The sequence below is a fragment of the Epinephelus moara genome, chromosome 5 (assembly GCF_006386435.1).
Source record: "Epinephelus moara isolate mb chromosome 5, YSFRI_EMoa_1.0, whole genome shotgun sequence".
Lineage (NCBI taxonomy): Eukaryota > Metazoa > Chordata > Actinopteri > Perciformes > Serranidae > Epinephelus > Epinephelus moara.
The window spans coordinates 9735189-9756878 of NC_065510.1; the positions used below are offsets into that span (position 1 = coordinate 9735189).

Below are 21690 nucleotides of genomic sequence, written 5' to 3' on the forward strand. Positions count from 1 at the left end.
TAAAATACAGAGCTTTTTATTCAACATGTATTAGATCACAGTCAGTGTCATATTTCTGGTTAATATTGTATGTAACCTGGTAGTGCTACAAGTGATGTGATGTGACACATAAAAAGAAAGTATGAGAAAAACAAAATGTGAGAGAAAGACAGAAAGAGAAAGGAGGCGGAGATGCACATTCTTCAAAATAAGACAATGCAATAACAATTACAACACTGCTCAGGAGGTGGATGGTGGAGATGAGGCACAAAGCTCTGAAACAGAACATGAAGAGGACAGAGCGAGAGAGTAGATGCATTAATATTTTTATGAAGAGAAAGGGTGGATAGGACAGATTGTCCTTGCATTGTTACAATAAAGCTTGGTTCAAGAAAGGAGAAATTATGGTCCATTGTACTGTGCCAACATGAACAATTGATATAATGTCTTTTATGTCTTATTTTGCACGTCAATAGTGCTGCCGAGGCAAGCAGACCTCATGGCCTTGTAGGAGTCATTATGTGTAATGAACCTTTGTGCCTCTATTGCACATTGAGTCTGTAAAGAGCTCCAACTGTTCCATCAGCAGCACAGCCAGCTCAAAACAAAGACAACAAATTAACAGTTTTGTTTTCAGTCTTGTGGTTTGTGGTTTATCTTTACACTGGAAAAAACAGCTTAAAACTGTCTTGTATGTTGTGCACTGCACGGGCATCTTGGCTCCAGGACAGTCTTCTTGTTGGACACATTTTGAGTTATCAAAACTATATCAAGACCGCCACGTCTGTGCTGATGGCGAAGTTAGATGGAGGCATAGTCCGTTACAGATAGAGGCCATGCAGTAAAAAAAAAAAATTGTCCCAGTATTTTTCTGTTTGTTTGAGGTCCACAGTTGCAAACACAACGATGAAGCTGGCTGCACTGATTAGGCTGGTTATGTATCTCACCGAGCCAGCAAAGACAGATCAGATCCGGACCTGGTGCAGCTTCACAGTTATAGTGTTTATGAGTGACGATTAGTTGGCTGTTTCCTATTTCATGTCACAGAAATCCTAGAAATCTCCATACCTGTGAAAAGAGAAACACATAAAGTTGATATAATTATAAATGTATACGTACCATATTCTGCAATAATCCTCCAGTTTGTTTGAAATGAAGAGAATATTTTAAGATGTTAGCACTGGCTTTATCAATTCGGATTTTGCATACTGATTCTGCTTCCTATCAACTCCTGCAACTGTCAAAGCAATACTCAGCTGTTTTTCCATCAGATTCAGGCTGCCATAAACAATCATTTACTGTATGTGTTCCAAGTCACCAGCAATCTAAATGGTTTAAAACACTCTGACGCAGATTAGATCCAGTTTAGTAAGATATATCTTACAGCTTTACAATTAAAGGCCGAGACACACCAAACTGACATCAAAGAACTAGTGGCGACAAAGGCCGACTGTTCACGGGACACTTCACGTTGCCTGTGTCCCGGCCAAAAAGTTGCACTTGAACACACCGCAATGACTACAGCCAAGGGCCAGCTAGCACGTACATTCTGTGCCTGTGTGAGAGGAATAATAATTTTCCACACCAGCAGGTGGCGGTAGTCTGTATTCATCGTTCAAAAAGGGAAGCCCAATGACAAAAAAATAATCTTACCTAATACAATAAGTTTGTTATCACTGCCTCTTGACTTTAGTTGTTTATGTGCACTGTGCTGAACTGCCAATAAGACTGATTTCATTCACTGTTGGCTTCAACCACCTCCAACGCCAATTCAACATGCTGGATTGGCCGCAAAAAAGCCAATAAGGGCCGACTAGCGTGCATCAGTGGGGGACACACTGCAAAAACAACAGACAACAGACAATCACCGAAGACCTGACACTGACCAACAGCCGACCGTTGGCTTGGTGTGTCAGGGCCCTAAAGCTTTCAACTAACTAGCAAGGCTTTTATTGTGAAGCAGCTGTGGACAGATGTAAGAGACTGCTAAATCTACGGTACATAAAAACAGATTTACTTGATACAGACATTTTGCAGTGTTTTTTGGGTTGTTGTTTTTTTCATCAGTAGATCAGTTTTAAATTTGTCAAAAGAAGTGTCCACCACGAGCTGATGACAGACGTGTAGCGATGTGGGCAGCAGGTACTTACTGTGGGTGAACATCAGGCCCTCAACATGTCACACTGAGGGTTGTTCTTGTTGAATGGAAAACCACTCACACCATTACATTTTGTTCAGTTAGACAATTTCAGCAGTACTTTGGTTTTATTGTAAAAACTATCTGTAACTGGCAAAGTAGTAAAGTGTAGCAGGTCAAGACTTTAAATTCAGGGAGAAATGAGTAGAATCGAAAATCAGTTTTCTTAACAAATACCCAGTTCATACAAATTTGATTATCTAAACCAGAACCGTTGTTTTATTACCATGCCCCACAGTGATAGGCTGAACAGCGACAAAAGCAGAACAGAAAAAAATATGGCATAGTACTAATAAAACTGATTAAATACAAAGTAAATTGGCATGTTACCAGTTAAAACAAATAAAATAATAATGCAGAGCATCTTTGTGCAGAAGAATGGGGTCAAGTCAACAAATGACAGTCTAAAAAGGTGTGTTGTGATGTATTTTAACGAGTGCTTTAATGAGTGTGTATGTGACTCACTCTGTATCATCAGCGGTGGGTGTATTGTAGCTTTGAAACAGCGGTTGCATGAAGAGCCCCAGAGTTCCCACCACACACACCAGGATGAAGATCCACAGGAACAGACGGTCTATCACCATGGCTACGTACTTCCAGTCCTCTATGATCTGGAACCAAACCAACAAGGTTAGATTACTACGGCTTGTTAATTAAGAGTGATCAAATCATGACTATAAAGGTTGTGTGTGTACGAACAGACCTGCAGCATCATGTTTTAACTGTTTGACTCAGGAGAACATGAGCTCACTGAGGGGTGTTCAAGGGTGTTCTCATATTAGCTATGATTGATTTGTAATGTGATTGAGGAAGCTTGTCCCCCCTCTCCATTTCCTAATGTGAAAACTGAGTGCAGTTTTCACATTAGTAATGTTGTTCCATGCAGGATATGCTTGTGTCATCATCTAGTTGTCATTACTTTCTATTGTTGCTGCAGTGTAGAAGAGAGCACTAATCGCAAGATCCCAAGCCCATACTATGGATTATGTCCACTATTGTTTGGAGACAATGTCAAGAAGGACCCTTTCACCTGCCTTCCTACTTTATCACCCATGACCGTGCAGTTCAGAAGATGAGATTGGCAGGTGCTATGTGCATACCATGTGGTCAGAAGAAAATGTTTGCATTGTGAAAATGTTTGCATTTGCGCAAACCACAAAAATATGATATGATACGTATCATATCAACAATTCTAAAGTGATGTAGTGTATGAGCCGACTTTGTCATCAGTAGGAGGGGATGGTGTATGGCATGACACCTACTGTAGGTGAGTTTTAGCAAGTCACTCCTGCATTTCCAGTGGCTTTTTAACCACTAAAAGTGGCAAATGGGATGGTGGACTGCATGACACCTAGGCATGACACCTGCCAAGCTGGAGACCATTGTTCAAGACCAACAAACAAAAAAAACAGTTTCTTTTTAGAGACCCATCGCTGTGTCTCCTCTGCCTTTTTAGCCCCCCAACATGGGTGTTTTGGGGAGACCCATGGCAGTTCTTTTCAGCAGAGACAGTGCCATAAAAAGTGGGTATTTAGAGCCATATTCTAAACTTTTCCAACCATAACCAACTCATGGAGCTAACTCTTTTAGCTTAGTAAGCAGTGTGTTATTAACTTCTGTGGTGTCTGTGAAACTTCTAGGACACCAAATGCATATCAGGGTATAATTTTAACTGCACTAGCCGGTGATACAGAGAGGCATCTTAATGAAATTTGCCATGAGCAGTTACAGCTGCAAACCTTGTTTGTAATATTTATTAAGTGTGGGAGTTTGGGGGAAGTTTACGAGCCCAAAGCCACAAATCTGGGGTTAGGGTTTGTGTTTGTATGGGAGTGTGGGCAGGGTTTTCTGAGGTTATCTGATATTTTAAGAAAAAGACAGACGACAGACAGGTTGGAATAATGTCACAGGAGGACAAATATAATCACTGAATTGTTTTAAACACAGTGTGTCCCGTTTGGTCCTGATAATGTCCTTATTTCTTGAACAAATCTCCTTATTCCCCCCTGTTGCATCTTTTTAATCACTCATCTTCATAATCTGCTCTCATAGGTCTTCTCCTCCCTTATTCTTTTCAATAATATATTATCTTTCCTTTCTTTTACTGTCTATAGATGGTATAAACAAAAATTCTAAAGTTATTGTGTATTCTTCTAAGCACAGTTTTTATCTCCTCACCCCTTCATCGTCATCTTCTGTCTTCATGTGTTCAGCAATGTATCTCACACCATCCACTGCCTCCTCCACATCTGCATCCCACTGAACAGCCAAACGCCTCCGGAAGTCTGAAAACCCACCACCCCCATCTGGGATGTCGTCCACCTTCCAGCAAAACTTGTGTGCCAAGTCCTCATTCACGTAGAAAGAGTCTGCGTCTGTTCGGATCCCACCAAGTCGGATGTTGGAGTATTGCCTCTTGTCTGTGCTGCTTTGGAAATTGTTTTTCCCGACAGTGCTGCGGTTGGCATATTTCCTGCGGAGTTTATCGCGGACATTGGAAGAGCCTGGACGCCTCATGAGGAGGAAGTTAGGGAGGCGGACCAAGAAGAGACGTTTGACCCAGTCGGGCATGTGGTGGGTGGATGGGGAGCGGTGATGCACGTTGAGTACACAGACAGTGGTCACAATGGAGAAAGTGACAAGCACCATGGTAAACATCAAGTATTTACCTTTGAGAGAGAAAAGACAAGATGCCACCATAAACAAATAAATATTGCTGCTGCCTTTAATCACACTGCTCTCAGTCAGTCATTTGTTTCTCATTATTCTTATGGCTAAGTCTTAAATAATGCTAGCAGCATGTCCAACACGGACACATGAATCAAGGTCCCATACGCCTCACTTTTTTCAGGATGTTTGCACATCACTTATTCCATCAGCCCACCAACAAAATCATGTCGAGCTCACCAATTTGCTGCTCTGAGGTTCCAATTTGAGCGGAAATACTGTTTTCATTTACTGAGTTATTCCAAAGGGTTTCTAGTTTACTGTTCTTTTGATCGCTGTGAAGTTACTGTCAATAAAGGTCCCTGCATGGTTTACACTAAAAGTCTACCGGGAAAGGAAGGGATTATGCCCCTTGGATTTTTTAATGCAACAGCAAATAACATCAATAGCAAAATAAAATGGGAGCAATTGAGATTTATGATAAAATATACTTACAAATCAGGGAAAATTAGTAATGAAGGTCTGTCTCTAATATAAGCCCTTTTCAGATAAAGGCCTGGCTCTCTGTACAGGTACAGTAAATACTGACACTATTTATGTATTATCATGGTTTATATTTTACAGTTGTACTCACACTTTTTGCACATGCAACACAAGGATTTAACTGTAATGACCCGGGCAGGCATTTTCTATGTTTTCGTTCACCTGGTTGTACATTTTAACTTGAAATTTATAAAGCACTTGTTTCACATTCACAAGGGGGAAAGCGCTCTTGGTTGTTAGTATTTATTATTTATTCATTCAAAGTTATTATTCAAACTAGTTACAATCATCTTGGGTGGCACTAAGCCTGGATGCAGCGATGGGGCTCTTGCAAAATAGTGTCGGGAGGGAACTTGTTTTGGTGGAACAATTGCATACGGGGAGGTGAGCCCTGGCATTAAAATGGTTAAATCCCTGCAAACGAAAATGTCACATAAAAGATTGAAAAAAGCAGCCTATTTTTATGCACTTTTTGTATATATACCTATGAAAAGTAATGCATCAGAATTTGTGTATAAGCCATGTAAGGGGAAAGGCTGACGCACTGACAGTAATAATGAAGAAAGTAGTATAGAGAGCAAAAGTCTGTGTAGGGACACAGATTGGGGTGGTGAATGGGTCAAACAAACACAGGACTTCATGTCCTGAGTGAAACCAGGCAGAATTTTAGTTATTTTAGGGTACGTTGTTATGACATTTTTTTTCTTAAGTCTAACCTACGTAACCTTATGTTACTGTAAGTGTGTAACTTCACGATAAGAAGGTTTACGTAACGTGGTGACGCCCAATCATGTTTCTTTTCCTAAACCTAACATAAACTAATCTGGGGTGCTAATTGGTTAGATATATGAACCATTGTATGAGGATACGTTGAGAGACATTTTAGTGTGTAGGTTGCTAGCTTGGAGGTTGTTGTTTTACACACAGTGCTAAAATGTAGATTGGAGATAGGTCTGGGGAGACTAGTGTCATGTAAAGATGGGATTTTGGAAATGGTTTCATGCTTCCCATGCTTATTTACCATCTAAAATAGGTGGCCAATGACCGGCATATATCTAACAGTCTACTTGTCTGAGCCAGACTACCTTTTGGCTACTTTCTGGCCTTCTTGTCAGGTTACCAGAAGTTAACAAAGCCTGATTAGTTCTTACCTCAGATAAGATGCCTCCTGGAAGTTTTGTTGTTAGCCTTGCAACCTCATGGTAATGTCAAGACTCCAGGAAGTTGCTGCACCCCGCCAAAATATAGTCTACTACCTAACCCCCTATTCAAATCAGCACTTGTAGTTTTTGGTTGTTGTTTACATTAAACAAATTAGATATAATGTCTTTGTTAGTGAACTTTAGAGGTGTTGGTAGATGAATGGGCTGGTTGTTTTCATCTTTCCATCTAACTCTCTGACAGAAAGCGAATAGGCTTACTGCCCAAAATATGATCTAATGTAAACTACACTTTCAGTGCCAAGGAACTATGTGAAGATGTGTCTTTCAAACATAAATATAGCTGAAGAATTCCTATCCAACTGTGAAACTTTTAATCTAAGACATAATAACAGATTAAAAGTTCTGATTTATATGAGCAAAATCTAACTGAAGGATATGTTTATTATGTTTGGTTCTTAACATCAGCAATAGTATCTGTGATATTATTTGATCATTTGAAATGTTATCAGAACATAAATATGACTGACCTATGAGTGGCACTGCGAGAGAGGTGGGTGGAACTATCTTTGATATCAGCAGCAGGAACACAGTGAGCGCCAGCAGCACTGAGATGCACAGTGTCATCTTCTCCCCGCAATCTGACGGCAGGTAGAACACCAGGATAGCCAGCGATGTGATCAGCACACACGGGATGATCAGATTAATGGTGTAAAACAGCGGCTTCCTCTTAATCACAAAATCATAGGTGATATCCAGATAGGTGATGTCATTAGGGTCCTCGTTTTTGCGCGCTGGGAGCGAGACTATGTCCCACTCTCCGCTTGGCGTGAAGTCATCTCGGCTGGCAAAGTCGCTCGTGAGGATTAGATCCACTTCTGTATGGTCATAGGTCCAGGAGCGGAACTTGAGAGTGCAGTTCTGCTGGTCGAAAGGGAAGTTCTGCACCTCAATGGCGCAGGCCGACTTGTAGATGGCTGGGGGGAGCCAGAAGATATCTCCGGTGTTGGAGACCACAGCATTGCAATAGAAGGAAACCTCGTACACACCATCAGCACTGTAAGAAGTGGTGGGTGAGATGGAAGATTAGAGAGAGTATGGATCCAGAGTCTATAATCACAATCAGCACTAAAAGCTGGAATAGGCTGTTTAATTTTTTGGGTCATTGTGCAAAGATCCCATAAACTTTGAGCTAATTGTAATTCAAGTGGCCTGAAAGAAAACTAGACCTCTGCACCTCCTATTAACCCTGTCCTCAGGCTTTAGAAAATTTAGCCCATGACTAAATTGGCTTCGACCAATTACAGCCATTTCATATAAACACAAAAAAAAAAACATGTGTCAAGCAAAATGTTTCAGAGATGGAGAGGAAATGTTGCATATAGTTTCGCCTTCTGCTAACCGGAGCCAGAGGCCCACAGCTGCAGCTTGAGGTTCACGTTTTGTGCAGCTAATATTAGCTAGAGCCTTGAATCACCCTGTGTCGTCCGCCTCACTCTCCACTGCTACAGACTAACTCACCAGGAAAAGAGTGGGCAGCAGTGCTGAACACAGTCAGTGGCCATAGCAACCTGAATCCAGCCAGTATACCCAGCTCTGGGGGAACAGACAGCCTGGACTCCCTGCCAGACCTGCAAACTTTCTGTTGCTGCCATTACACAGGTTAGACCCAGTACTGCTGCTGGTCACCAGCCCACCGTGACACCTGGTGCTAAGGGGTTTGTGCTGACTGAATTCAAGCCACTACAGCCACCAACCAAAGGTCTGTCTACCAAGCTGCTGCCAGCTCTACTCATGGGAAAGCAGTTCACAGCAACAGGGAGCAAAGCGGAAGGACCTTGGAGTGGTCAATGTGTAGGAAACACTGGGTTGTTGTGTGATGCTCATGCTTGTCCTGTGGTTGTCTGGTGGGAGGGGCTTGGAACAGAGAGAGGAGAGTGGCAGGAGGAGGATGTATTTTCAAATTCTGACTTTTTTGTATGTTTGTTTTTTGCCTTTTCCAGAATCCTGCCTACCCCAACTTTAATAAGATATATTTGAAGTCAGCTAACTCTCGAGGCTCCACTGTTTTTTGTGTTCACTGCAATGATGATAATCAGACAAACCCAAACTCTCCCCCATGATTGTCTGAAGTGATCCTAAAAGCAGACATTGATTAAGCCCATACTAATCCCCTTCACCTCAGCAAAAAAACAGGCTTGGAAGAAAGAGAACATTTTAATTACAAAATCCCCATAGAAAAGCATGCTTATTTTAGCAGCAGATTTTCTGCTTGTAATGCCCTGATAATGCTGGAAAACCTCTCAGTACTGTGGAAAGCTGCACTGTAACTCCATTATTAACGTACTGTAATCTATTAATGTGAGGCCACCACACACGCATACACACGCAGGCTGTAAATGTAGTTGAACTTTTTACTTGACTTCAGAATAAAACAGCAGAACGAGATCATCTAAATGTCAAATTGATGATATGCTCATACTTACTTGTTGTAGAGCACTATATCAGGAAGCCAGATGTGTTTGGATGGTATTCGTAGTTTCTTAATGCCTTCGTACTTCTCTGGGTCCCATCTTAGTCTGTAGTCATTCCACTCCTGCAGATAGAGCATTTATAAACTCCCACATATGTATGTACTCTATATTGAACATTGTATGTGCAATGGGCAGTTAGAAAGATTGTATTGTACCTGAAACAGCCACAAGTTGGTCGTCATTATCTGTTCTCTCTCATTCTGCAAGACAGCAATAGTCAGCTTATTATACAATGAGTATCATTTCCATAAAAATTCACTTTACGGTTAAAAATGGTGGATTTTTTCATTAAACCAAGCAGAGCAGCCGACACACTGTTTACTGGCAGTGGTTTTAGCACGACACACTGAAGGTCAAACCTAAATACCAGAGCATACCTTTAGGGAGCGGATGTAATAACAAACATTTTGGGGCAAAATCACATCTCTTCCAACACCTTCACAAAATGTCACAAAGTTAGACTTCACATGGGGCTGCATGTATGTTTTTGTGCAGGACTTTCAGAGTGCAGAGTGTTCAACCAGAGCAGAAATGTGTGGCTAGAGAATGAGCCTGTGAGTTTGATGGCTTTTGAGTTGTTGGGAAACACTTTTGACAGAGCTTCACCAAAAAGTAATGTAATGTGACTGAGTACATGTATATATCTATAGCATAGAATTAATTCCTAAATCATAGATAATCCAGAGACAGATTACTTTAAAAAATCCCACACTATCCATCCATCCATTTAGTTGCTTATTCCGTTTACAGGAGGGCTGCAGCCTTTCCCAGCATGCATTGGGTGTGCAGTGGCATACATCCTGGTTTGATCACCCATCTGTCACAGGACTAACTCAAAGGCTCTGTTTACACCTGGTGTTAATATGCATTTTGGGTGATTCGATCCCAAGTGGAAAGCGCTAAACACAAGTGTTAACAACAACCAAGACACAATGTGAACCGATCACTCAAACTACTTGCCGAGGTGGTCTGGGGCGCATTTGACCTCATATCTTTTGTAGTGTATTCATTAATGAGTCCTGATGTGTCCCCAACAAGGACTATGTCATATGTGCAGGACGTGGTGGTTGTTTTGGTGACAGCCCACCAACACGCTATAACTTAAGCCTCCTACAGACTGTGAGATTTTAGCAGTCTTGTGAGTTTAGTGCAAGCTACACTGTGCGACATGGATCTAATGAACTTGGGTATGACATCAAGTTTGATGTATGCAGACTGTACAAAGACAGTGCCTATGGAATCGCAGGCTACGGCATACAGTGCAATAACTTCCCATACCGAGTGCGCAAGGATGCTGCACAGGTTATTACTTCTTCATCTGTGAATTACAACATAGAGGGTCACATTAATAACTTTAAGCTTTATAGGCACTACATACTGGGATGTGTCTGCTGCTAGGTTGCTCATCTGGCAGTTACAACTCCACCGCTATTTCCTTCCATGCTTTATCCTCCTTTACGCTATCATGATAAGAGCTGGAGGGCACATCATACAGGCAAGGCTTTTGCTGCCACAACTCATCAAGGTTTTCTTCTTTGCTAGAACCCCACACATTTCTTTTAGCACGTTTTGCCTCCTGGCGAGCTGCTATCTGTCTCTTTGTTTGGGTTTAGCAGCAGTGCGTCGTTTCATGCTGCATTTCTGTTGGTTGGTTAGCAGACATAGGTTAGTCTCTATATACAGACTCTACATTCAGTGAATGTAGAGTCTGTAGGCAAACCCTGGAGATCTTGCCTCCGTAAGAAGAGCGGAAGAGCCCTGGTTTCCGGGTGTAGGCTGTTTGTAGTCCGCGTGATATTGACCAATCACGTCTGAGCCGGCTGCAGTTGTTGCCAGGTTAAACACTCCGTGCAGTGAACTAACGAGGCGGAATAATAATTGGCATCACTGCAAACTCTGAATCCATCGCAGTGGTTCAGCATATTTACTTATATATAAACGGAAGTCGGAAACGGAAATTCGCCTCCTCCGTCCAAATCAAACTGGAATGCCAAAAAATCGAGGGTCTGCCCCCAGAGGCTGTATCGCTGTCTGCCGGAAGTCAGACGCCGAATACAGCCGATGGGTTCCGAGAATGGACGTAGCTTGTAACAGCAGTCACACTGGGAGATGGTCATCCCAAATTTCTGACACTGTTGAGAATTTTATTTCAGGCTGTCTTTGATCCCAAGACAGTGACAACGACCATCCTTGAATCTCACTCACTGTGGACGTAGGACCACCATTTTAGAGCCACGACCAAATATATCTCCACATTATTTTCACCTTGGTTATCTTTCATCACCAAAATCGCACTGTGTATACTGGGCTTTACCCATCTTATGATGAGTTGCATGACTATCCATCATTTTGCCCTATGGAAGGATATGCGTTGAATTCAGTGATATGTACTGACACAATGGCTCACATGAGTAGCAAGCATGCTACAGAGCAGGTAGCAAAAGTATGTACGTAACAACTGTGCGCGGGGCAGTAACAAAATCTGAACACAAGTGGTCAGCTGGAGACACATGATAGGCACAGGTGGGAACAGCGATGTTCCGGATCATCAAAACACACGTTAATACCAGGTGTAAACAGGCTCAAAGAGACAGACAAACAGATTCAGGGAGCATGTCTCTTATTTGATATGTCCTCACTCCTTGATTGAACCAGATTTCGTCCTGGTGTGCCTGTTTCAAAGCTCTTATTTCTGCTCTGAGGGGCCATGCGTGAGGATACATAAGAGCAGCATTCGCAGAAGTCTTTTATTGGCCAACATGCCCTGGTATTGGACTGATCTGATACATCAGTGAAGACAGATAGTAGATTAAACTCAAGCGCATCACTCCCAAGTTTTATATTTTATTTATTTTTCAATTCACCATCTGTGTTAATTGTAGGCCTGAACAACTAAAGGACCACAAACAACTTTATTATAACTTTTTTTTCCTCACAACCTATTATTTTCCCCATTAAATTCTATTATGGATACAATTGAAGACAGAGATTAGGAGGGTCTGTCTGTCAGCGAGAAACACTTTTTACATTATTTATCATCATTTCCATTCAGTCACATGTGAGGCTGATAAGTCCCGAGCGTCGGGTTTGATGAGTTACATAATTTCAATTTTCCCTGAAACATTTAGCCTACTAAATAATTTCCAGAGTTGAAAAGACACCATAATCATATTCTGTGTTATTAAATAATGAATTCACAATCAGAATATCAAAAAATACAGACGCAAATAATGAATAAATAATATAAACACATTCTGTGCCTCTGAGCGGGACACAGTATAAATACAGAATGCAAGTTGTTATTCATGTGCAGGTGTTTGTTAAACAGAGATAAAACACTGCTGCTCAGCCAGAGATAACTGGGTGCTTTTATTAGTGTAGCACAGTGCACATGTGCGCGGACACAAACTCCATCAAAAGTCTCTGCAGCTGTTAAAGCTGACTGCCAGCTGATTCTGCTGATCAGAAACAAAGACACGTTAGAGGAAAAGAATCATTTCTCTAAAAACATATTTCCTTGTTTCCTCTCCTCGCATGGATTCCTTGTGTCTCTTCATGCATCCCATGTGGGAGGGACTAAGATGCAAGGAAAGTACACAAGTGAGGGAAACATGGATGATTTAAGAGACTTGGGTTCCATCCACAGATTTATTCACACCCACAGGCACTTTAAAGTTGCCGGTTCACCTAACTTGAATTATCATAAAGTTTTTATAATAACACATACGATAATGTAATATTTATTCACTGCTGTTGTAATATTTATGTAGCTGTAAAAAGAGACTGCACTGGAGCAGTTACAATGCATTGCGTATGTACTGTATGTAAAGTCATGGCTTACTGGGACACTTCAATAAAAAGGAGCCATCGTTAATGTTATCAGTAACACCTGTGTGCCGTTGCTGCTGTGAAAACATGTCCTCTGTGAAAAAGGCCTATTGAGCAGAGCAGTGCTTGGATTCATGCGATGTCACCAAACTAGAAAAAGTACAGTTGGTACAGATCCACACAGTAGAAGAGCAATAATCAGGTTACATAAGTGAAATCATGTGTGTGAGGGACTTTGGCCTGCCCAGTATGACTTTATAAAATAAATATACCAGTGATGCTGTCTCTAAAGGATTTAAGGGACAATCTGGAGTTTTTGAAGTGGGTCTGTGTGGGGTCCTTCATAGCTCATAGTCAGTGTGTTACATACAGTAGATGTCTGTCATGGAAGCTAAGCAATGTACTGCTGTGGAGGGGGGCAGCAAAAAGTATTTTAGCCCACTAAAAAAACTCAGTTTACAATATATTGAGAGTAGGCGCCAAAGTCTACGTTCTGCTGCTGAAACAAACATTTAAAACATGAGTTGTCTGACTGAAGTGAGCTTCTGTTCTACCCTCTGTCTCGATCAGTTAGTTTGTTTGTGTTATTGTGTGACTTTGGTGAATCCAAACTAACCCTTTTAAAGGTCCTGCGTGTAGGTTTCAGGTGGACGTATTGGCATAACTATGTGTATTTTCACCTGAAAATAAGAATTGTTGTGTTTTCATTACCTTAAAATGAACCATTTACATCATACGGAGTGGGCCCCCTTTCGCAGGGTGTAGTGAACAACAGACAAACCAAACACTAGCTCTAGATAGGGCTAATCACATTTCCACGTCAGCCACCATAGTTCTCCTATACGCTACCATTAAACACCAAAGTCATGCAATATCACAAACAAAATAACTGATTGAGGCAGTTGTAGAGCAGCTCATGTGTTCAGCACTTTTAAGTCATTGTTTTTCTCAGTGGAGTCTGGCTTAAGAGAGAATGATAAAACAGCTTCATTTTTCCATCAGAAGTCACTGTCTGATAGTAAGGTGAAGCTGTAATATTCTAAATATAATGTACACTTAAACGTACATTGATTTTTTAAGAGAGGCTTTTTCAGCTGGCTAAAAATACTTTTGTTGCTGAACCCTCCGCAGCGGTATTGCTTAGCTTCTGTGATGCACTCCAGCTTGCTTCTACTAATTGGGGGTGTGCCAGCTGACATATACTGACTATGGATAAGTGGCTCATACAATCCAACTTCAAAAGATCTGAACTATCCCTTTAATGATGACATCATTTTTTTTAAAGTGTAAAGCTGTTACAACAGGTTACAAGTTTCTTCTGAGTGTATAGAGAGCTGTGATGCAAAATAAACACTAGAAGCTTTACGAGACAGGCTACGTCCTCGCTGCAGCGGCTGCAGATCGGAATCGAACACTACCACACTACCACTGTCCTATCAAAAAAAAAAGGCCAAAAAGCCCCCCAAAATAATCTAAGAAACAGAAATATGAATCCAAGATGTCAGGACAGATTCATTATAATATCTGGAAAGGGGTATGGTTATGTGCCTATAAACATTTTGTCCCAGTCAAAAGGTCACTGGTAATGTCAGAATAATGAGCATTAGTGTCAGGGCCCCAAAGCTTCTGTGATACATCTGTATTTGTGCATGTGTACAAATGTGTGTTTATATATATAAAAACATACTTACTACACTGATGAGCTGTGACAGAGACACCTGTATGGAGATGGTGACCTGTTGGCTCTTATTGACAGCTGGTCGGATCAGTTTGTTGTAGCGCTCTGGACCCAACAGGTAGTTCACCAGCCGCTCCTCTGCATTCTCTGCCCTGCTGCCTACAAAACGTTCAAGACACAGAGAAAGTGGAAAACATTTTATTTTGAAAGAGCTTTAAACCCTAGGATGCGTCTCCCTTTTAGTATGTCTATAGGGGAAGCAAGTCGTGCAGTCACTGTAACGTTGCATAGAAAAATGTCACCACATTTCATGCGTGTGTGTGGGCTGCAGTTCAAAGCGTGATATCTTCTCTCTGTCACAGCATGTTTTCAGTCCAGTGTCACCATGAATGATGAACAATAAACAAGTTGGCTGTAAATGAAGTAAATGTACCAACGGGCATTTAGGCTGAATCACGTGTCCTCTTTAAAATGTGACTGTGTGTGTATGGGTGTGCGTCTCGCTGTCTCACACTTTACTGCAGGGTTTTAGAGCAAAAAGAACAAACAAAAATCCAGCCATGCATCCATCCCTGCGAGAGGATCCCTGAAGCTTTGTGTTTCCTCAGCCCTAAAATATTGGTTATGTAAAAGTGATCGTATGAATAAGTCAGAAGCAAAATGCTTTTGACCCACTCTCCTGGCTTCCACAGCCATTATGTCTACATTGTCAAACAAACTGACAACAGCGCAGGGAGCGTTTAATATCTGGAATGCTTCGCCCCCTCTGTGCCACATGAATTGTCTGTTTTTGTAAGATTACATGCAGGGAAGGCTGAGTGAGCATGGATGGTCTTTTTTTTAAACAGCACCCTGCTGTTTCAAGTTTTCATGTCACCGCCAATGTGCTCAGCCATTTAAAAGCAACGAGAGGCAAGAGAATCTATTACAGCTTAATGGAACATCAGTCTACAGTTTATTTTAACTTCAGAGGATACATGAATTGCCATCAAGTAAGAACCTGAGTGGTGTATTTGCACATAACTAACTGATGGTTAGAGGCCTTAATCGCATTTCGACTCTATTTGAAGTGACCTTAATGCAGCAGTTAGACCTTCTTTTAGGTATTTGGCTTGTATTTTGACCTAATCACTAGAACAGTAAGGTCCGGCCTGGGGGCCAATTGTGGCCCGTGAGCCTATTTAAAACATCTTGCGGCTTGTCTTTCGAAATGTTAAATATGTGACCCACCACCACTAATCAAGCAAGATCACTTTGCATTTTTTCTTTTTACCTTACGATGGCAGGAGTATCATTCAGTTTGTAGACAGGCACCAAGTAAGAACTACGCAGGCAGAACTAATGTGAGCACAACTAACTAACTAACAGATGGCAAACAAGCAAATGAACTGTTACCTAACAGCAGACATTTTCTGCTAGGGAGGAGCCAAGGCCACAGCACAGAAGCATAAAGTTGACAGTGAGGGCAACCTCTTTCAGGAGCAATGGAAAGTTAAAAAAAAATTCACTTAAAGAGTTGCGACTGTCTCATTTGTGTATGACATATATTTTTGATAACCAGTATGATGTGAGAAGCAGCTAATACACATTATCTAATCCAGCCCCATTCACAAAAGTTTGGATGCCCCTGCACTAGAATAAATGTTGGCATTGTACGAGTCTGCAAACCACAGATAGGTTACCTTTGTACGTTGTTACGTAGCAGATATGTTAAAACCTTACGTTTCAACAACGCTGTGGTTGACAAGTGGTTTGGTTTAGGCACAAAAACCACTTGGTTATGATTGGAAAAGATCCTGTTTTTTGCTTAAAATACCCACTTTTTGTGGCACAATCTTGACTCAAAATGCAGCAATGTCTCCGCAAAAAGCAGCTGCTTTTCGGGGCACCATTCTGGCAGAAATCATAGTGATGGCTCGTGATAAACAGACACTTTTTGTGACATTATCTCCGCAGTAAAAACAGTGAGGGTCACTTAAAAAACACCCACTTTTGGTGGCTAAAAACAACACTGGAGGCCAGAAATGACTCGTTAGAAAACAACCAGTTTTGTATTTGTTGGTCTTAAACAGTGCTCTGCAGTGGTGTGCAGCTTAGCATGTGTCTAGCTCCCCATCATGCATCACCTCCACCTCACAATGACAACGTCAGCTTATATACTACATCACTTTAGAAACATGATATGATATGTATGACACATGCAACTGTAACATATCCGAGGTTTCCAGAAATGTACGATGCCAGCATTTTCTTAGACTTTAGATAACAGCCTTCAAATTATTCTGTAATTATCTTAATGTATACAGAGAATCAATAAAATACTTACTGTGTACCTATAGCAGGATTATATGTTAAGTATGGAGAAAGAATACAAGGGGTCAGGGAGTATGGGATAATAGCTTTGTTTTTCATAGAGACTTAGAAATAAATGAATAATCACAGGGCACAGTTTTAACAAAGGCAGGAAACTTGAACAGAAAATACTGTGGGAAAATGCATTGTTAAAGGAAGAGCTCGACATTTTGGTTAATATGATTATTTGCTTTATTTCTGATGAGAATGAGAAAGATTGAATGAAATGAGAAGATCAACACTCTTATGTCTGACTTACATTTAAAAAAACAATAAAAACAATATCAAAATCTGTCATGATCCTGGGTGTGTTTATATTCTGTTATCCTATGGACTTTGTTTTGGAGTTTTCTGTTAGTGTTCCTTTCTTCATGTCATTAATTGATGTTTAATATGTTTCCTGTTTTATTTTGTAGATTCTCTCCTCATGTGTCGTGTCTGGTTTTACTTCCTGTCTTTGTGTGTTTTCCCGCCTGTTTTCTGTCACACCTGTCTCGTTAGTCCTTCCCTGTTCCAAGAGTCTTCCCCACACACCTGTTCTGTATTAGTCTCGTTTGCTCCACCCTAGTGTTCCCAGCCACACCCTTGTTGTAAGCCAATCTCCATTTCCTTGCTTTTGCCCGTGTCCTCCTACGCCAGCTGTGTCTCGCTCTTGTGATTAGGTATCTGTGTATATATACCTGTGTGTGTTTTCCTTTGTTCCTTGTCAGTTTGTCTGTGTTCATCCCTTTACTCAAGATTATATTTTACCATTTGCTTTTTAGTTTTGGTTCTGCTTTCATTTGGACTTTGTTCTAAAGTTTTTTATCAGCTGCATTAAAGCTCAATTTGGCTACTTCCTAAACTGATTCCTGACAAAAATCGATGCAGCAGACCCAGAGGCATCATCTCTTGTATTCCATACATTCTTCTTCCTTCTGAAAACCTGGCGTCCACATTAACCGCCATGCAACTTGACCTCCTGTAGTTTAGTCGGGTTGAGTGTGTCATCCTAATAGCAGCTGAAGTAGCCTCAAGCCACTAGCCTCAAGCAGAGGTGAGGAGCAGGCTGCATAGGTCTGCTGAGCTCACTTCTTTCCACACCCCCAGATTTTTTTTCTCATGTTCAAACTCCAAAAACTGTTGGCAGTGTATGTTTCTGCAAACCAAGGATACATTACATGTGCACATTATTATATAGTGGGTATGTTAAAGCTTAACATTTCAACCTCACTATGGATAACGTGTTATCAGGTTCGGCACAAAAACCATTTAGTTATGGTGTGGGAAAAGGGTTAGACTGTGTTTTGGCTTGAAATAATTGTTTTAGGTGGCACAATTCCAGTGGAATGTCTCGTTAAAAAACAACCACTTTTCCTGGCACTATTCCCAGTGGAAAAACAGCGATGGGTTGCCCAGAAACAGTTACATTTGGTGCCTAAAAAGGTGCTGGAAACACAGCAATGACTTGATAAATCACAGCAAATTTTTTGCTTGTTGGTCTTGAACAGTGGTCTGCAGTTTGGCAGGCGTCTCACCTAGCTCACCATCCACCATCCCCTCCACCTCCATTGTATGAAAGGTGCAAATGTAATGTATTTATGGTTTGCAGAAACGTACAATGCCAACATTATCCACTGCCAACTAGGCTGTCAATTTTGTAATTTCCGCCCCAACCAACGCTGACTCAAGTCACATCACTTGAGGCAATTTATCAGATTTCACACAGCTCCCGCTGGAGCGACGAAAGGCTTAATACAACTTGCCAAGACCTGTAAACAGACTTTGATGTTTAAAATTGATGAAGTTGTTTATTGAGCCGGTGTGTCTTTTAAACTCCGTGTTTGATGACAGCTTTGGTTAAAGCACAGATGCTGTGACTGAGGAATGGTGCCAAACACCGTTGCATAGTACAAGGTCTGGTCAAGTCTCCAGGCCTTCAGGGAGATACAAACACTCACAACAACATAGTGGGAGACACAGTAAAGTGCTATGTGCCTTGTCGGTGTATTACATCGTTTAAATAATTCAAACCTAGATTTCAGGGTATCTTTGCCTTGATGGATGTTGCAGAATAATGCTCGACTGTGTTGCCTGTCACACCTGATCTATGTCAGAGTCCAGCTGTTTTTGTAGAGCAGAAATTTAATTGATGGCTCTGATTTTTTTACTTTCTGTCTTGTTGTAAGTCCAGAGCTAAAGCTGAACCTACAAGCTTACACAATTTCATGGGGAAAGGACACAAAAGTCAACACTGTAGAAGAAAACCTGAAACAAGGTCAGGTTAATAAAGGGAAGCTCTTCTTTTAGGACAGTGGTGGAGACATCCAAGTGTTCTCCCTAAAAGACAGAAGACATTGCTTTCTGGGCGGTGAGTATAAAATAGCCTTATGTAAATTATTCAAAGAGCCCGTCTGCTTTTACTTACAAGTATTTTAAAAGTAGGAACACTACACACAGTTTTTTAAACTCTGTCTCTGAGGCAAAAGTTGAGTGTTGTGGCTGCTTTTGATTCACATACTCAACTTTGTTGTCAAAGACGTACCGCGTCCTTCCCTTTTGGGATACTCCAGGGTCTTCTGAGTTTGTGTCTCTGTCATTAGTCATAAAAGGATCAGACTTAATTTCAAGCTCTACACCAACAATGAAAAGTTAGATGTCACAGAATACAAATGTAGGTGAGACAGGTTGTGTAAAATCATTTTCACAATGCTTTTCAAGGCAACAAGAGCGCACATCTGCTTATGTTATGCAACACAGAGCATAGCAAAGCTAAACTCCGAGCCACAGCTATCATTAAGGACACTGAGGTCATGTCTTGATATCCTTTCTGGAAATTTAAGAGGTTTAGCAGCCAGAGGAGGTGATGGGTGATGATGATGGGTTATTTAATGCTGATGCTGAAATCCTTTTGCACTTTCAAATCTGCCTGTTTCTGTTAAGAAGACAAATAAATTAAACATAATTTCAGTAAAAGAATGTGACTTAGTTCACCACAATGATATGCTTGATCAATCACTAGAAAAATGTTGGCATTGCACAACAGATATGTTACATTTGCCCGTTGTTATGTAGTGAATACATTGAAACTTTATGTTTCAACATTGCTGTGGTTAAAGTGCAGTTAGGTTTAAGCACTAACCACTTGGTTATGTTTAGGAAAAGATTATGTTTTGACTTAAAATAGGGGTGACACAGCATCCACCATCTCCTCTAGCTCCATCTAGCTCCCCGCTAGAAAAGCAGGGATGCCTCTGTAACAAAACAACTGCTTTTAATGCCACTATCCCCTCATGGAATAACAGTGGCAGGGTGCTACAAAACACCCACGTTTGGTGCCTAAAAACTGCTATAAACACAGCACTGACTCAATAAATCACAACCAGTTTTGTTGTTTATTGGTGATGGACAGTGCTTTGCAGTGGTCTGCAGCTTGAAAGGCATCTTGCCTGACTGTCACACCATCTCTCCCCTCCACCTCCTGATGACAAAGTGAGCTCACACACTACGTCATTTTAGCAACATTGACATGATACGTATGAAACATGCAAATGTAGTGCAATTAGTGCAGCAATGTACAATGCCAATATTTTATCTGGCAACTGGGCTGGCCTGGCATGTAAAGAAAGGTTTGGATTTAGCATTTAACCCTCATAGAGAGATAAAAATGGTCAGAGTAATAGTCTAATTAAATGAAGGCTAAAAAGAAAAAGAATTTTGCAAACTGCTACACTGATGGAAAATTAAATGACAAAATGTCTTTTTGGTAGAGCTAAAGTAAAGCATAGAGAACATGAGGACTGGTTAAGTTCTGGATGGTCTTATTATCAGTTCAGACTTCCTCCTGTGTATCTTTCTGCTTGTTGGAATAACAAGTTCTGGAATATCTGAAACATCCAGTAGGCCACCTTTTTAATTATGGTAACCTAAGTACGTACAAAGTCAATTCATAGGGGTGGATCGTGCCAAAAAAGTAGTATTTTGTTTAGTCTGTCTGCTTGAAGATTTCAAAGATTTGATGAGCATCTGACAGCAAAGAAGCATTTGGGATGGAGCACAGCTGGATCAAAAGTCAAAATCAAACTAGTGCCACATCTGAATGGTACATGATTATCTACATGACACTGCATTCAAGATATGTCTCCTGCAGCTCACTGACACCTAATTAAAAGTCTCCTGTGCATGTGTGTGTGTGTGTGTGTGTGAGAGAGAGAGAGAGAGAGAGAGAGAGAGAGAGAGAGAGGGTGTGGGGGGTGTCTTCATCTTTCTGCAAAGATTTCTGCATGATGGCTAACTTGTGTGTCCATCAGCACCCTGGACAGCCTCTTAATGTCTTGATAAAAGCAGAGATTCTCGCCAAAGCGCACAGAAAATGCCTGCCACGTCTGGAGGAAACACTTTTAACAAAGCAATACTTTTACAATGTCACCTCACTTAAATACCCATCAATACTAAATACTAAAATTTAAAGAATACAGAGGAACTTACTTGTGAGAGAGAGGATGGAGAGCAGGAGAACAGTGTTCATAGTCATCTCCTCTCTGCTTCACTGGACAAACTTCGCTACTTTCTTTAATTGATCCTCCAAAAGAAAAAAGTGCCTTGAGTGTAATCAGCGGAAATATGCAATGTTTATATCCCGTCGTGATACAGTAAGCCCTCTGTCTTTCAGCTGAACTCCCTTGTCTTCCCAGCGCTGGTTGGCACACACCTGCTCCGGTTGGTCGTCTTTTGCCGGAATATTGAGCCGCGCAAAATAAATAAAAGAAGAAA

The 21690-nt window shown here is 41.1% G+C and overlaps 1 protein-coding gene across 1 annotated transcript; it reads right to left on the reverse strand.

The window, feature by feature from the left end:
- Nucleotides 1-321: 321 nt before the first annotated feature.
- On the reverse strand, nucleotides 322-21531 carry chrnb5a (cholinergic receptor, nicotinic, beta 5a). Its single transcript, XM_050045194.1, has 8 exons — nucleotides 21406-21531; nucleotides 14600-14745; nucleotides 9236-9280; nucleotides 9033-9142; nucleotides 7077-7603; nucleotides 4355-4845; nucleotides 2642-2787; nucleotides 322-1047 (listed from the first exon to the last, which is right to left on the reverse strand). Exons 1-8 carry the CDS (start codon nucleotides 21449-21451, stop codon nucleotides 1032-1034), a joined length of 1527 nt encoding a protein of 508 aa, XP_049901151.1. The 5' UTR covers nucleotides 21452-21531; the 3' UTR covers nucleotides 322-1031.
- Between the last annotated feature and the right edge of the window lie 159 nt (nucleotides 21532-21690).